An 18,005-nucleotide genomic window follows, 5' to 3' on the forward strand; every position below is an offset into this window, starting at 1 on the left:
AGAGGCACTTATATAGTGTGAAAGTACATGCTTATCAGTTCTTTAATTAGTTTAAACTTACGAAAGCGCATTCTTACTTCTACATAATTGTGTTAGATAAAAGACTACATTTGGCAAGCTTCTATTATTTATGTTTTGACTTGAGAGATCAAAGATCTTCCTCCCTTCTCATGGTCAGTACATTTTATCAGCATAGGACTGTACCTCCTTGAAACTCCCTTTTGGTTCTCAGGCCTGTTTCTTGCACAGGCATTTTCTCATGGAGGCTTTTTCTCATGCAGGCCTTTGCTTGCAGGCTTTTGCTTGTACAGTTCTGTTATTGATTTGTACCCTTTATCAATAATCCATGTCCCTGATCCTCTAGCCATTCTCCAACAGTTTGGTCCAAAATACTCATTACTGTTTATCTTCTGTGAGATAAGAATTAGGAGAAATGCAAAGCAGGCACCAAACTTGAAAGAATATAAAGAGGTTTATTAACAGACCTAAAAGAGGGAAAAAAAATTATACCTCACCTTCAGAACTCTTCTCTTCCCCCCACCTTCCTCCCGTCTCCCACTGACAATGTAAAAAGACAACCCTTAAGATGTTCAGTCTGTTTACCACTTCCATAATAACCTTGTTCAGTCCATTTAGAAAGAGAAGTCTCTTCTTGCTCGTGCTATGAAAACATTATCACAACGAGACAGCCACCCACTTCCAAATATTGTTCAGTCCATTTAGGAAGAGGAGTCTCTCTGCTCGCGATGTGAGTCCCTTCCCCCGACTTGCAGCTTTTCCTGCAACTGCTTTCGAGGGTCCACTCTTGAAGTTTTTTGGGGTACAATTTTAAGGTTGAGCCGTTCAGAAACAAAAACAGAGGCCCTTCTCCTTCCCTGGGAGCAAAGGGTCTTCCTCATCTTCATCGTTAGGACTATCTCTGGGAGCATCTCTAGGAACTGAGGTTTCTCCCTTCCCGTTTGGAGCAAAAGTCCTCATCGCTTCCATCTCTCCCTGTTCAAACTTCTCATGAAATTACAGCTGCTTCAGCATCTGCCTATCTCAGCACAGGTGCTTCTGCTTACGAGTTGAACACTCCACCCCCCATATCTTCATGAAATTACAACGGGTACTCTGATATATCATAGCTTCACAACAGAATTTCAGCTTTAAGCATCTCCTCTTTCTCTTCCCTCAGGTTTTCAGCTCTTCACAGCAATAAAAGGGTTAATCTCACCTCGGCCTTGCAGCTGGAATGTGGCTTATCGCAGTTGGTCACCTGGCCTCTGCCGGACAGCGGGGCCGCTTTGCTGAAATCTTGGCCGCAGTGGAGAGGGGGGCGGTTCCGAGCTGCTCTGGCTGCCCACAGCCCTGCTGGGGGGGTCATCCTGGAGCCATGGCCCGGCCTGGCCTGGCCTGAGCAGGGCCTGGCCGGGCCCACTGGTCCCAGCTCGGGCCCCGCAGCCACCTGTCCCAGCGCCGGAAACGAGAGAGAGCTGGGGGGGGAGTTTGTCTATTCTTAAGTGTGGATCACAGAGGCGGTCACAACTTTAAGTGGCTTAAAGAACTGTCCATATTCAAACTGACCAGCTGATAGGTTCTATCAGGTCCCAGAGGAAGCTGTAAGCACCCCTTAGCAAGGACATCCCTTCTGGGACTATGCTTGCTAACCTATGACAACTTCTTATGCTGCCATTTCATAGCAAGTAAAATTGCATTATGGTGCATGCTGCTCTTGCATTAGCATTGCCACCTGGGTCAGACGGATGGTCTGTTATGTCATTATCCTCTATGATAATATCAAAAAAGATTTCTTTGAAGTCCGTGAAAACACTGGAACTGTAGAGTGATTGAATGGTCAGATAATACCAGCCCACTTTATGTAAATCTTGGTTCAGGAACTTGCTAAACCACAGGTTTTACCTTCATTGCTTGATTTAATAATTCATGATGGGTTGGTCTTGCACAAATTCACTGTTGAATGTACTTAAACTCTTCACATTAGAAACACCCAGTGACACAGTTTTTGCTGTGTTTTGTGTCTTAGCTGATCTTTCATCCAGCATGCCTTGGCTTCTTTAGTTGGCTGTGTGCAAGCAACTTGTTGAAAGGCCCTTTGAAAGGCTGAGTTGTCAGCTGAAATCTTTTTTATGACTGAAGACAGTTCTCTTCATAGTCTTAGTATGTTGTGTGTTGGTTTTCTAGACATTTTAATTGCTGTACTTTTATAATTTTTAATTACTCATTCAAACATATTGATGAGTGTAAATGCTTATTCTTTTGTCATTTTACTCATCTTCAGAGTAGTTTTTAAGGTTACAACACATTTTATCATCTTTTCTGTCTAAAGAGAGGGCTTCCCCATCACTCACTGTTCAGCTGTTTACAATAAAACTCAGTGCAGGCTGGCAGGTTGTTTTTTTTTTTTAGATTATTCCTGTGGCTCCATTTTCATAGCTGCTTATTATTCTTCTAAAAAGTTGTTCAATTTTAGCTGCTTGTCTTCATTATATAATGCTTCAGACATCAGAACTTACTTGCCTGAGATGAAATGATGTCCGTATCTTCCAGTGGGACTTAAGGATGAGATATAATTCAGCCATGCCTTGTATTGTTCCCAGAAAAGTTTCAAGCTGTGTCTAGAATGTTTCCTACTTTTCTTTGCTTGGAGATAGTAAAACTAAACTTACACTAATTATTTCCTCTGGGAGATGAAAGGCACACCTCAAAAGAGTTGCTAGAATTACAGTCCTGTAAAATTAATCATGATTACTCTTTTAACTCTAGGTTTCCTACTCTTTGCCAATAGTTGCTGGTTTGGTCCATTAAAAATTTATTCTTACCTGTTTACATACATAATCAACTTGGAGATATGTTGATTGCTAACATAAACTCTGTAAATTATTTATGGTTCTAAATAAAAGAAGAAACAGATTCTGATTTGCAACTTCTCTTTTTTCCCCTGTTTTTTTCTTAAACTGGGGAATTTGAATGATTTTCTATTCTGGTTGTTTCTCTTTGCAAATTCTTCCTGAAAGTGTTGAGGTTACTCAGAAACGTACAGAATTCTGCTACTGAATCTGTTTCATTAATACAAAATAATGCATCAGAAGATGGTCTTCATGATTAGTGCTTTAGTTTGATGACTTGGAATCAATACACTTTAATTTAACTCTCGGAATGTGTAATGCAAGTAATGAGAATGAGAAATATCTCGAGAGTTCTGAGTACTCTGGAGTACTCTCCAGTACTTCTGTGTCTGGAGTTCCAGTGTAGACTATCACTTTCTGTGTGGTGGTTCTTACTTTCTAGTTCATAATTTGCATTTACATTATGTAGTACAATAAACCAGATGTCTTCCTTAATACTTTTTGTTTCTGATATGAGAATTAAAAAACATCCTCAGAGCATGTCACGAAATATAAAGTAGGAAGATCCAAATTGTCTCCAAAAGATTCTTCAGGCAAACAGGAATAGAATAGTTATGTAGTTAATTAAATTATGTTTAAAACAGTGTTCCTGAATGGAACCCTTTAGTCTTCTGAATGTTTACTAAAAAGATGTAAATTGAGTAAATGGATTTATTCACTTTCTTAGAAGAGGGGGAGGAAACATGCAAAATACTTGAATTAGTATGGTTTGTTCTGTGTCAAGTTTTATTTCTTTATATAAGAAGTATTTCAAGAGGAGCAATGCTATCATATTTTTGACATCCAAAGTCTTCATCCTGCAAGTAAGTAGTTGTCTGATATGATTTATATGTACATGCTATGTATATGTAGAACTGGAATCTGAACGCTTTGTTAAAAATTCCTCAAGCTGTTTATGCATTCAGTCAATATGGGAAATGCTATTTTAAGTGCACATAAAATCAATACTCCCTTGTTTCTTATAATTCAGTATTTAAAAAAAAAAATCTTTGCAAGGCTTTTGAAGACTTATTTTTTCCTAGATGTATGTAGACTTAAAAACTTAAATCACTGCTGATCTTCAGTTTTAAGACTAAAGTAAGTTTTCTGCTACTTGGAGAACACTCTTTTCCAAAATGAATAATGATTTTAAAAGATTGTGAAACCAAATACCCTTACTCTTCTATTTTGGAATTCAGCCTTATGTCTGTGGTCGCTAAAAAATGGAAAAGGAACCACAAATTAGAAACATTTTTCATATAAGAAAGCATAATAAATCACACATTACATTTTGAGATGATGAGTTTCTTTTCTGCAGAAATAATCTGAGGTCCTTCTCAGTAGGCTGATCGGTGTGCCCTGTAATTGGGCCAGTGTTTGTGCTGGTTTTGTATTTCCTCACCTAATGCGTTGTACTGACCAGTACAGATGAGCCAATTTCTGACATACCCAATTAGGTTGTATGCCTTTTTTTCTAATGCTGATACTGGTCAGGTTTTTTTAAAGATCCTTTTTTAATTCTAACGTGAGATTTCCAAATAATGTTCATAGTATCTTCATTTTGGTTCTTCCCCCTCGTTGTAATAGACTGTATGTTAGTCTTTTGTAGCCCTTCTCTGTACCTGTTCCACTTCACATTTAATGAATGTGAACAGATTATTCCATTATCTCAAATGAGATAATAAATTCATCTATTCTGTGTCCAGTGTTACAAGCATATGCTTCTCTCTTGCTTGTGAAAATACCTTATTTCTGGTGAAAACCAACCGTGGATTTCACTGTTTGTAAAATAATTGGCTGGATAACTGGTACACTGTTCATTTGATGTCCTGATTTTGCTTGTGTTTGAGTCACACTGATTGAACTATTCAGATTCCTGGATCTTTATGCTGCTGCTGTTTTTGGTTTCACCAGCTCAGACTGACAAATGCAGCACTTACAAATAGCAAGTGTTTTTCATCCATATTTCAGATGTCATCTGAATGACTGTTTAAGTTGATTCTGCTAAGAGGTGATTGGAGTGGAAGGGTGTAAGTCAGTACTTGCCTTGGTATTGCTCCTCTTTTCATGTGGTGTGGTGATTAAGACATCACCACAGCAATTTTAAAGAGTGCTAAGAGACTTTATTTTTGAATTAAACACAGTGGGAAGTTTTAGCTTTATTCGCAGATTTGTCATATTGTTTTGTCTGAGAGGCTCCAAACAAGTAGTGTACCTTAGGACTTGAGGGAGAAAATAAAAGGAAATAAAACTGCTCAAACCAGTGTGTTGGCTCAATAAACTGGCTCAGTCAGATTACTCTTCTATTCTTACTTCCCAAGATTCTAGTGGAAATCAGTGTTTATTTTTGTTGAGTTGCATATTTGTCATAATAGCTGAGTTGGAGTTTTTGAATAGTTTTCATCTATGGAAGTAAATGGATTATCTTTATAACAAGAATTGAAAATCTCCAGAAGTTAATCTGTGATGTATTTTTTTTCCTGTTTCTTTCAGTGACAGCGTATTGGAGCTTAGTGTTATGCCAAAAGATGAGGACATCCTTCAACTGGTATGTTTATGAAGCTCCTGTTCAGAGAGTATATTGACTAGACAAAAATGTTCTGTTGTTGCTTACAAAGTCTTTGAAGTGTGCTATCAGCAAATAATTAAGAGTTAACATTTATCTCTCTGTCACTCCTTAAATATTTTCCTGCCTTCTTGCCATGCCTGAAATTTCAGGGGAATCCGAACATAGGGATTAGTGTCTTCACGTGATATTTCTAGCATGTTAAAAAATACATCTTGTTTATATTTTTACTGTAATTTGGATTAATTTCCTTATGTTAGAATTTATGAATGGGATTGCTTCCTTTAACTAGGTTGTCCAGTTCTAAAGAATTTGAATTAAAAAATTTACAGATGAAGCCTTTGTTAATAATTCACTAATTGTGAGTGGACTAAGAAATGTGATGAATGGGCCAAAGTTTATTACCAAATTTTTTAATTTTGGCTGCTGTAAGTGTTTTGTTGCACTAATGCCTATTTGTTCTTGATTTGAACTGAGGTCCTGCATATGTAGTGAGATAATTCATATCCCATTTATTGTCTCTAAGTCCAAAAGAGCCTTGAATAATACACGATATGTAAGTACATATTGGGAAGAATCAGAAAAACACCTAATATATTGATATGCTCTAGTTTATTTTTAATTGGAAGCAGAGGAAAGGAGAAGATGACAAGCAGAGTAGATTTACTTGTTAGTAGCTGGAAAAGTGTATTTTCTAATGCACACAGAAGTAGTAAGGTGACTTTAAGTTAAGAAAAACCTATGGGTTTCAGTAGCTGTTTTCCATTATTACAGATCAAATTAATGGGTAAAGAAAAAAAACCAAAAAACTTTGTTTTGAGTTAAAGTGGAGGTAGAAGCTAGTACAGGAACTCTCCAGCTAGGACAACAAGCCAAGATTATTAGAATAGAAGTGATATTTTGAGAACATTTGATAAAGAAGTATTTCAGTAATCCAACACAGAAAATGTTGGGGGCAGGGTGTGAGTTTCAATTGCATGAATAAGTGGGAGAGAAAAGCTGTTGGGGTGTTTTTGGTGGTTGGTATTTTTGGTTTTTTTTGTTTTTTTTTTTAACTGGAACTGTGAATGTGTATAAATGAAGGAATGATGATAACATTTAAATTACCTGAATGCCATATGCATCTAATGCAGTCTTGTAGCCGTAACAGTGTAAGAATCTGGGCAAGGCAGGATTTGTAGTTTTAAAGTTAAACATTTGTATTTGTCTGGGTGAAAAGGTCTTAGGCACATCATCTCTCTGCTGGTGAAACACAAAGTGCAACCTTCAGGTGAAGTAGAGATGAAAAATAATTGGTTGGATATAACTTGTTGTACCAACAGGCGAGATGGGGTCAGAGGGAAAAAAAGATTATTATTGTCATTGGGATGACAAAGGAAAGGATATTAACAAAAAGAAAATAAGGTAATTCTCCTTGAGGAGATTGAGGGGTAAAGAAAAGAGAAAAAATACCTGCCTGTGGAAGTTCTAGAAAAAGATTGGATATATGAAACATCTTCAGATGTCAGTGTAAGTGCCAAGTGAACAGTCAATGGTAAGGTACATGGCCCTATTAATAGAGGAAAAACTTAAACCTGAAGTTGTGTTATGTAAGCCTATTATAGAATGTTAAATAACATAGTTGTTTTCTGTGACATCTGCCATACGTTTCACTGTGTCTTCAGATAGTGTCACTCATTGTAAACTCATGTTAAATACTGGTATGCTGTAAAAATAGAAAAGCTCCAAGAGCTACTGGATATTGTGGTATGAGCTCATGAATGGTGTATCTAGTGCAACGAGGATGGAATAGTTTCATTATATTCAGGAATGATGCTGGTTGTGCTAAGTTTTATAGTACTTGGCAGTCTATTCCATGTGCTCATGACTACTAACATAGTCTATTCTATGGCTAGAAACACTGTTACTTGTTTCTATCTTTAGTTTGCTAATTTTAAACCTTGAGTTTAGTCTTCAGAAATATCCATATATGTCTGTGAACCTCTTGGTATATTGAATTTCCTGAAAACAGGGATTCAGATCCATTCATCAATAGTAACAATGAAGTGCTCCAATCCACAGGCCATTGCCCTCTGTGGCATGTGAACAGTGCTTACATTCCCAGGAAGGGAATTACATGTGAAATCCTGCCATTAGTGAAACCAGTGTCAGTTGTGTTTGTTCACTGGTGTGATGTTGAAAATGTCACTTTGTGAATGGGGAAAAGGATATTTAAAACATCTCTATCCATGACAAAAACTTGAACTCTTGACAACTGTGTATGTGTTGGCTTTCTTGTGCTCCTCCTCAGATTTGTGATTAATTTACTTAAATTTATCAAAAGACCTTATTTTGAAACATTTCTAGGTATTGTGACCATTTTTAAACTAGGAAGAGGAGGATTATTTATATGTCCTGCTATCCTCGGTGTTTCAAATTTGATGTATCTACATGCATGTTCTGTAGCATTGTCAACCTTTTTTGACAGAATTTTGACATCTTGTAGGTTTTAGTGCCACTGACTTCATGCAAATGGGAAGACACATTTAGGTCAACTACAGATAGTTCATTTTTCTCAAGTGTATTCAATGAAATTGTTGCTGTTTTGTAGCCTTTGGATAGCAAGTTTAATACTAAAATACTGTTCAAATTTTGACAACTTTCCAGTTGTTCAAAAATTTTTGTGCGATGTGGAAAATACTGAAATACTGAAGGTGCTCCATAGGGTAAATTGGGTTTTCTAAGCCTATTTACAGGTGAGCATTATTATGACTTTTGTCAATAGGCTTTGTTGTGTCTAACACATGTATGTTAGCCTGTCCTCAGTATGCAGGATTTTTGGGAATGTTCACATTGGAATTTACTTACTTGCTAGTTGTTCCTTATATATGTAAAAAAGAATACAGCCTACAAGTCACTGAATTTCGAAGTACCAGGCACTTGAAAATACCAGTCTTTGAAAAATGGTATCTTTAATATGATCTACATTGGAGCCGTTTATTTGGAAGGTTGTTTGTAATGTAGCATATTAATCATTATATATAGTACTTATTATAGGTAAATATATGTAGATATTATTTTGTAGATGTATAGAACTATGTTGTATATACATACTATAGGGAAGGTGTCCTTTTTTTTCCGCCTTTCATTTTCTAGCACTTTTCTCACTACCCACTCACTCAAAAGCTTGTCTTACCTAACTTTTAGCCTACCTTCAACATATTAATTTCTGAAAAACCATTTTCTTAGAGGAATTGCCCCAAAAGGTAAGAGGTTACTTTTGGTCTTAGGTGTTATCACCATTAAATTCTATAAATGTACAAATCTGTTGAAGCATGCCTTAGCCTTCTGGAAAGAACTTTGCAGTTTCATTTACAGAAAGATTTTATTGAGCATTCCATGAATAATGGTAAATGTGGAAATAAAAAGGGGCTGTTTACTATTATGTTTTTGGTAAATTTAGTTAAGTCTTAATCTTTCCTTAGAATTACAAATCAATGAAGCTGTGTGTCAGTAACTGAAAGTTGACTGCATTTGAACAGAAATGTTTCTCTTGTCATAGACAGTAGGGGAACCAAAAATCCTGGATGGAATGACCAGGAAAGTGAATAAAAGTGAATTGAAGCATAGATTTTCTTTTTTGTTTTCCCTTCTTTCTAGTCAGGTGATATGGAAATTTTCAGTGTATTGGGAGATCTGTGCAGAAGAGAAGAGTTTGCTGCATTATCATTTCTTAACTTAGAGATTTTGAGGAATTTGGTGATTCTCAAGGCCTTGTAGTAGCCTGAAATTGCCAGTGGTGCACCTATAATTTAAAAAAAAAAAAAAAGAAGAAGGAAGGAAAGAAACCCACAACAACAAAAAGAAAAATATCTTAAATGAGGAAATGTATCCTAGAGTTTTACATGACCTTGTGTCTCTGACTACAGGTCTGCCTGCAGTTTCAATGTTAAAGACTATTTTTTTTTTTTCCCCCCCCCTTCCTGAGACCATCCAGTTGTATCAGACCTAGTGGAGCAACATGGCAAACTGTGAACTATTTTCATTCGCTTTATCTTTTAATAAAGATAGATACGTTTTTCTAAGTAGCTGTATTTAGTCCAGAGACTTGGAGCACTTTTTTGCTTCGAGATTTTGTGCTGACAGTTACTGATGTGCACAGAGGTTAATATTAAAGCTCTGGCAGCAAGTACAGTAAAAGGCAGCGTGTGTGCTGTGAAGACGCAGTGACCTAGAAGAAGAGACTTAAACTTTGTTGTTGAGCACTGCATATGTTAGAAAATGCCATTTTCATCGACCCTCCTAACCACAATTTAGACTTTATAAGAAGGTCTGTTACACAGCTTGTATTTGGAAATAAAATTTATTGGGCCTAAGGCATTAAATTTTGAATACTAAAATTGCGCTGCCTTTAGGAAAAAAGGGTGTGTGTTTTTTGGGTTGTTTTTCAAATAACATTATCTGACTATAGTGTTTGGGTGTCTCAGAGTAAAATGAAAGCAGTTGAGCTGTATTACTAACATTCTTGCTAGAACAAACTGTAACTAGAAAGTGTTTCCTTTTAAGAGAGCTGTAAACTTTTCTGGTGTGCAGTTCCCATACTCATGATGACTGTGAAGATAAGTTAGCTCCAGGGAAGAGAACAATTTAGTAGTAAAGAATCTGAAGCCAAACTAGTTGGAGAAGGAAAGAAGAATGCCCCAAGCTCAGTCTTGCAAGGAGTTGGGCACATTAGCGTCTGATTTATCAAAATGCTTATCACCAATTTTGTGAATAGTTCTGTTGAAATCAGTGTTGTTGCTCATCCTGTAGTGAAGTGTAGTGAAGCACACCCATCCTCAGTGAAACATAGGGCTGCATGTTTTCATGGATTTGGGCTAAGGGGTCAGTTTGAGCTATTGAAAGTACAGGGTTTCGCCATGATTCTTTCCCAGAGGAATCCTCATGCATTTGGCTGTTACTGTTCTAGCATCTAATGGCATAAAACCAAGGGGATAAAAATGGGACCAAAACCCTTCAGCTGAATTTTAAGTGGTTTATGAGATACCTTGTAAAATGCTTTATTTGCATAAAATGTATTTTGCCTATCATATGGCATGAATTACTTTAGGAGTTAAACCCTTTATGGTTCTACAAATTCGCAGTAAGAAATTAATCCTTTACCATAGGAGTTTGCAAACTTCGTGCAAACAAAAGCAGATTGCAAGGTGGGAAGAAATGGTATCCAATAACTGGAAACACACTGAGTTCTTACTGTAAGAGCAGCAATTTTCTTCTAGTAATTGTTGCAGAGCTGTTATCCATCAGAGCAGTTAATGTCACTCTAAATTGCTGCATTTGTATGGTAGTCTTTTAAAACTGCCGTTGTTTTGAGAAGGTGGAAAAGAGCTCATAAAACATCTAGACTAATTTTCCGATTATGTTGAGACTTCTGAATAACTGCTGAGTAACTAGTTCTTTAGAAATTGAAATAGCTTGGCTGGTGTCTGAATCCGGAGCATCACTGATCTGGATATTAAAAGAAAATTTTTGTTTTCTAAGTTGCAAGCCTTTTTTTGTTTGGTTGATTTGGTTTTTGTTTTTTTATAAACACTTAAAATTCAGCCATACCCTAATGACATTTTTATGAATGTGTCCTGTTGCAATCACTTAGAGATTAAGGTAGCATTTTCACATGACTTATTGTCAGAGAAACTAAAGAGAGTAATAATCAAGCTGTGTTTTATGTGGTTGCAAAATATGTTAAATGTCAAAGCAATGTATGAAGTAATAAATATATTGGTGTATTTCACATTTCTTAGTCTCTAAACCTTTTCTAAAAATCTCACCACTTTGTGCTTAAAGCAGTTAAAATATTTCGTAGTAAAAAGGCTGATAATGCATCCTTCAGCGTGACATTATTTAGGACAGATCCATCTGTTTATATGTTGCATTATTTCCTGTAGGCCCCTAATCAGAGTTATGGAACAAAGATATCAAATATTCTTTGTGGAACTATCACAGTCCTGTCTGTAAACTTTCTCTTTCTTGGAAGTATGTTCCGCTTTGTTTCAGTGATTTGGGTGAAGTGAGGTTGAAAGGAGAAACACACTTCCCAGTAACTAACACAGAACTGGCAGTCTGTCTGTCTGGATATACCTGCAATCATGAAAACATACTTTTTTTTGGGAGGAGAAAACCTAGCTGATATCATTTTGGACCCTGTCTTCTGAGGGTGATATTTTAATACCTGTGATAAATTTTGTCAAGAGCTGAGAACTTACTTTTATACTCATCTGTTGTCTTCGGCTACAATCAGATCACATCAGCTTTGGAATTTAGCCTTTGTGCTGTCAAAGTCAATGAAGCATTGTTTGTCAGGGGAATGCTTTACAAAAATGTAGATGGGGTGTATTTTCTCTTGGTGTGATGTGTGCACATCCCAGAGAAGTTGGGATATAAGCTGTTTTATCAGCTGTATAAATTGATAATTATTTTCTAATTAGGGGGCACTATATAATGGTTTTTGTTTGTCCTGCATGCCAGAAGGATCTCGCTCAATCTGGTTCTGGGTGTTCAGCATCTTTTCCAAATTTTATTTAATTCTTACAGTCCATCAAGATCTTAAATAGCCATTTATTTAAAGGTTTAGAAATACTTACCTTTTTACGCTCCTTCCCCTCATTAAATGTGTCAGTGGGAATCCTGTCCTGATTTTTACTATGAGTGAAGGAAAAAAATTACGAATCACATGAGGAGAGTGTTTCTGCAGCATCATTCCTCTAATTTCAGATGTACAGCGTGAAAGCAGCTGCAGTCAGCTGACAGTTTGTGGTCATGTTTGGATATATGTGAGGAAGGGGCGTGCTGTTTTAAATGCATAATAAAGCCGTTGTTTCGTCACCAGGAAGCAGGGATGGATGGTAGCAGCCCAGGGAAATGAGAGACAGTGATATTGCTGTAGTGGAAGGGAAGTCTCATTGCACAGAGCCAGAGCTCTCTGCAGGCAGCTGTAGGGATGCACCAAGGCAAAATGGCACAAACATATTTTGCTTTCTGTAAAGGTACAGGATAAACGTAAGGAGCAAATATAAGCCTGAGATGGACATGCTCACAAGGAGGGTGAAGTTATTTTTTATGCTCTACTGCCCTTTATGTCTGTTGGTACCTTCCAGTGAAATCAGTGTAGCTGTATTTTTAGCTTGCTGTAGTCAACATCAATATAACAAGATAATTCTGTCTTTACATCTGTAAGCAGTTTTTACTGTGTTTTCCTGTTTTCTGCCAGCTGCAGTTTACAAAGGATGTCACAGCACTGGTAAGAAATGTACAGTAGCCATTTCTCTGATGGTTTTATAAGGCATGTTTTTCTTAATGATTTGTGAGAAGCAAGAATATGAAACAGCAAGTTTGGAAATGAGCTAGATAGTCTGAGCTGAATTTTCTTCATAATGCTGATCTCTTGGTTTGTGGTTTGTGCCTGTGTTATTTGGTCTGTTTTCTCTCAATGTGCTTTAATGTTTTGCATTTCGCTAATGCTCGGTATAACATTGCAGCAGTATTGTAAATGCCTCGCCCTCCTCTGTACTTTGCTCTGTATTAATTTTATGGCTGCACTTGGGCTTTTATAACTGTCTGCTGTTAAGGCAGAGCACACTGATATACTGGAATTGAGCATGTTACGATTTGAACAAGAAATGTTGTGATATGATAGCACGCCTAAGTGTGTAAAAGCCCTGAGAAATTATTTTAATCTTCTGTTACATTGGCAGGCTCTGCATTGGCTCTTTATTTCATTATGGTCAAACTGAACAAAGTCATGCTAAAGTTTTTCAATAATAGAATATTGTTTAAGTATGCTGTGTGCTTCTCATTGATTTATTATTTTGAATGTTCCGTTAATTTCACAATGACAAATTCTGCTTTTCAGAAATGCTGCAGAAACATACCAAGTGTAATATAACCATTTCTTTCTTAGGAATCAGGTTCTTATGCATGAAGATGCAAAGTGCACTAAGGAAATTAGAGATTTCAGTTTGGGTTTCCATAGTGCATGGACAGTGGTGGCTATGTATGAATTTTCATACTATTTGTACCTCAAAGTTAAAAATGCTGAATATCATTAATGTTTTTTGCAGTAAAATTTGCGTACCATGTACTTGCTGTCTCCTGTAAAATATAAGGTGACTTACAGGGTGTTGGCTCACAACAATATGTTACTGCTTCAATTTATTCCTTATATGTTTAGGAACAGTAGTTTTTACGTAGAAGACATCTTAGAGGAGTATGTGTATGTATATTTATATGTCTGTACTTTTCATATGTACTGCATTAAGTGAACAGTTGTTTTATACCCTAAATGAATAGAGAATTTTCTAGTGCTAGTTGAATTTATTATGCAGCATTTTAACCTATTGATTGATGTGAAATTCCAGTTTCCAGAAATGGGAGGCTTAAACAAGAAGAATGCGTGAAGTATCATGTTAGAAAGCAAAATTAAGGGAGAGAAAAATTCTGTGTTGTGTGCTCATGGATTTTGAAAAACCTGCCTCAGTGCCCTACTTGCAGTATTTCCTGGAACTGGTCATCAGTTCAGTTTTTTAATTGTTGAGGGAGGGAATGTATGTCATGATTTTGCTTGTTGTGTTTGTGCTCACTAGGGCGATGGAATGCTGTTTTTGTCTTCTTAACTAACATTTTGTCTAAGATTAGAGGGAGTGTGAATTTAGAACCTGTGTTCCCCTCCCTTGAAGCTTGATCATGCAAATACTAGATGGTGAACTTTTCCATCTCCCTCACTGCTGAATACTCACTTACTCTTCTCTCCACAGGCGTATTCCCAAGATGCCTACCTGAAAGGCAACGAAGCCTACAGTGGTAATGCCCACAACATACCTGAACCACCACCAATATGTTATCCACGCCTGACATCCACAGCCTCTGTTAAGGCACAAGCTGGAGACAAGCTACCTTCTGACTTCTCGCTGGGGAAAAGGCAAGTCAGTAGACCAGTCCGGGCATTGACACAGCCAGAGAGGGCCTACAGAATGGAAATACAAGTGCCTCCATCACCAACAGACATTGCAAAATCAAATACAGCCGTGTGTGTTTGCAATGAAACTGTAAGGACTGTTATTGTGCCTTCTGAGAAGGCTGTAGATTTGCCATCTTGCAGAAATAACCATGCTGGTCCATCTCACAGGACAGAGGAAGTAAGATACGGCTTGAAAGATCAAACCAGTCTAAAAGCACGGACCACATCACCACCATCTTTAGTGTCCACTGCCATTGTACTTCCCCAGACGCCAATAACGAGACCAGTTGATACAACTGGAACAGTAAGTAAAGCTTCAAATTATGTAGTATGTCCAGAAGGCATCCCAAGCACTAGACCTTCTACTCAAGCCACAGACTCACCCTCAGTCTCTACTAATCACTACAGTTCTCCAACATCCCACCAGCATATAGACTGGAAGACCTACAAAACTTACAAGGAGTACATTGATAATAGGCGCATGCACATGTATGGCTCCAGAACAATACAGGAAAGGTTAGATAGCTTAAGGGCAGCTTCTCAGAACACAACTGAGTATAATCAGGTGGTGCCAAATCGCACTGCTTCTCAGGTACGGCGCAGGAGCACCTCTCACGACAGGGTTCCACAGTCTGTCCAGATCCGTCAGAGAAGTGTATCCCAGGAAAGGCTTGAAGATCCTGTGTTGAAAGAATGGCCACGAAGTGCTTCACAAGATACTCTGACTTCGCCTTCAGTCAATGCTAGAAATCACAGGGCTCGGTCGTGGGATTATCTCAGCAAACAGGGTGAAGTGCTAGAAAATTTTCATTCTGAGAATATGATTGCAGATGCAAATGGAGATAGGAGAAAGACTTACAAATGGACAGGATTTACCGAACAAGACGATCGGCGAGGTATTTATGACAGATCTAGACAACATGCATTTCATATGTCCCTTCGAGGCCAAAATTTTCATATTGCTCCGAATGCTTATGTTTCAGACAGCAGGAGAACAGGTAGTAGAGCTTCTCTACCTGGTTCTCACTTTCAGAAAGTTTCACCAGATATTAAAATGTTACAGCCTTCTCGTGATTTGCAAACTCCTGGGGGAGTTTCAAAATCTGCAGGTGTTTCACAAGAGAGGTTGTCTCTCACACCAGCCCGAAATTCTAAAAATAGCTCTCTGAAGAACTCAGCTCCCTATGCAGCAAAACCATCGATTCCCCTTAACCAGGGCCTGGATGCTATTGCCAGCAAAGACCAAAGAACAGTAAATCACTTGCATCAAAGCAGTCTGTTAAACCAACAGTCAAGGATCCGAGCCGAAGGTGCCCCAGATCACAAAACAGAAACTGGTAAAACCATCCAACCTTCCTGTCTGGCTCCAGCTTCTGCCAAACTTGTTCAGCCAACAAGTGAGTGTTCAACTACCTCTGACAATGTAGATGGTTCCATCAGACAAAAGATTCATGGTTTTGAAAGGGAAGATGTTCGTGAGTCTGAAAGTCTGCAAATGGATGTTCAAGGAAATGACAAAGACGCAGTGGTCATGCGGGACAAATCACCTTCTGGCCACCAAACTCCCCAGCCTTTGAGGCATCAGTCCTATATTCTTGCTGTAAATGATCAAGAGGCAGCCTCAGACACTACCTGTTGGTTACCTAATGATGCTCGGAGAGAAGTCCACATAAAAAGAATAGAGGAAAGGAAAGCATCAAGTTCCAGCCCACCTGGTGACTCTCTGGCTTCAATTCCTTTTATTGGTGAGTTAAATTATTTCAGTGTACATCAAGTGCTTTTCTCTCCTAAAGGTGATAAAAAACACCATACCAGGTAGCTGACTGCTATTACTGTAAACTCTGAGGTTGAGAGGCATGGGAGATTTTTCTCATCTAGAATAACTTTAGGTTGGTAATGTAAAAATATTTTTCAGTGGAGGAAAAAAAATGTTCTGTTTTGTTTGGGAGTCCTGGAGAATGAGTGTAAAAAAGCCTACAGTGATGTACTATTTTTCTAGAGTTTTCCTTAACCCTCTGGAGAAGTCTGTGTTACATAACTCCATCTCGTTATCACGCCACATAATGTTGTGATATTATGTATATGGACAACTAGCATTTGCAGCACCTTTCAAATACTTTTACTTCTCTAGTATAAAACATATTTGGAATCCAGTAAAGAGAGAATATGGATGTAAATCCATGTAAGAGTGATATGTGGGGAAAAAATAAGTTTTTCAGCTGAGTAGGTATGGCGAAAGCTTTCTGAGACAGATGGGGAGTAGATGAAAGCTCTTTCAGGTGAAAGGATAGCAATAAAAAGAAATGGATTTGCAAGTAAAGATGCTTGTGTGGATATGAATGCAAGGGTTTGTGGAAGCAGAATCTGAGAAGGCAGAAAGATTTGTCTGTGCTGCGACACAAACAGGGTTGGAATTACAGGGAGCTTATGGGAAGGAGGCTGAAAAGAACTAAAGGAATGATTGGAAATAGTAGAAAAAAAAGAATTTTGGATATGTGATGAATTAGTGTCTTTTGATGAAGAAAGGGTTACAGTGGCAGAGCATTTCTGTTCAAGTAGTCAGTGCATCTGTTGTTTTTGTCCTGTTGTTGGGTTGGTTTTTCTTTTGTTGTGGCTGATTTAATCTTTTGTAGTCTGGATGTCTGTAGATCATTTTCCACAGGGGTTGATTAATACCTGACTCTGCTCTTGAATTTAGTGTAAGAAGTATTTAGAAAATACTGAATACTGAAGTTTGATTCTTGAACTCATCTATGTGAAAAACAACTCTTCTAAATGATCCATTTTTTTTACACATTAGGTTAAGGGAATTACAGATACAATGTCTTAGCGTAATTGTCTTCTGTTGTGAATCTGAAGCAGTGATGTTTTTCCCCCAGCATTATCTATATTATCTGTTACTAGTTGAGAATGAATAACGAAAAAACAGTGAAGAATCTTGTGTTCATCAGAAAGTGGAAATCATACAAAAGATACAATAATTCTATTCTTTTGACAGAATACTGGTAAGACATTAAAAAGTGCTTTCTTAGCTAGTAGATGCTGCTTATATTGGGTTTTCCATTTTGAATGGAAGTTGTATAGTTTTTTTCATTCTTGTTATTACTGGATGCATCAGTACCCAGTGTAATTTTAGATTCTTCTTTAGAATCAGCCAATCTATCTTTAAGGATTAGCACAAGTTTGTAAGGCATGTAACTGATCTTTGTGCAGGATTTTTCAATACTCTGCCTAAAATCAGTGTTGGGCTCTTGATTTAGTTATGTACCATGTTTGCTGGAAGTATTGTAACCCCATACAGTTTAAATGTCGTGTTAAAGTCAGATCAAGATTGGTGAAGTCAAGCCCAACCTTTTCTACACCATCTCCTGTCTTGATTTTGACAAAGATTTCCCATGAACTTTTATTTATGTGACTTGCTTCCATATTTTAGAGAAATGTGTTGATGAAAGTTCAAAGAAGCCTTAAACATATCAGTTGTACTGTATTTGGTAGCAGCTGAGCAGTTCAGAAGGAACAAAATTGTAACTCTCCATTGCAGCCTCTTGGCATCGCACCA

General features: G+C 37.5%; 1 protein-coding gene across 5 annotated transcripts in view; it reads left to right on the forward strand.

Annotated features, from left to right (window-relative positions):
- Window positions 1-18,005, forward strand: part of ARHGAP21 (Rho GTPase activating protein 21) — a 117,139-nt gene that overhangs the window by 70,559 nt on the left and 28,575 nt on the right. For all 5 annotated transcript variants that reach the window (XM_069006626.1, XM_069006627.1, XM_069006628.1 and 2 more), the window contains exons 7-8: window positions 5,382-5,436; window positions 14,244-16,191. In XM_069006626.1, the coding sequence (XP_068862727.1) occupies window positions 5,382-5,436; window positions 14,244-16,191 (2,003 nt within the window). The remainder of the gene's footprint in view (window positions 1-5,381; window positions 5,437-14,243; window positions 16,192-18,005) is intronic.

The sequence above is a fragment of the Aphelocoma coerulescens genome, chromosome 2 (genome assembly GCF_041296385.1).
Source record: "Aphelocoma coerulescens isolate FSJ_1873_10779 chromosome 2, UR_Acoe_1.0, whole genome shotgun sequence".
In the NCBI taxonomy this organism is placed as follows: Eukaryota; Metazoa; Chordata; class Aves; order Passeriformes; family Corvidae; genus Aphelocoma; species Aphelocoma coerulescens.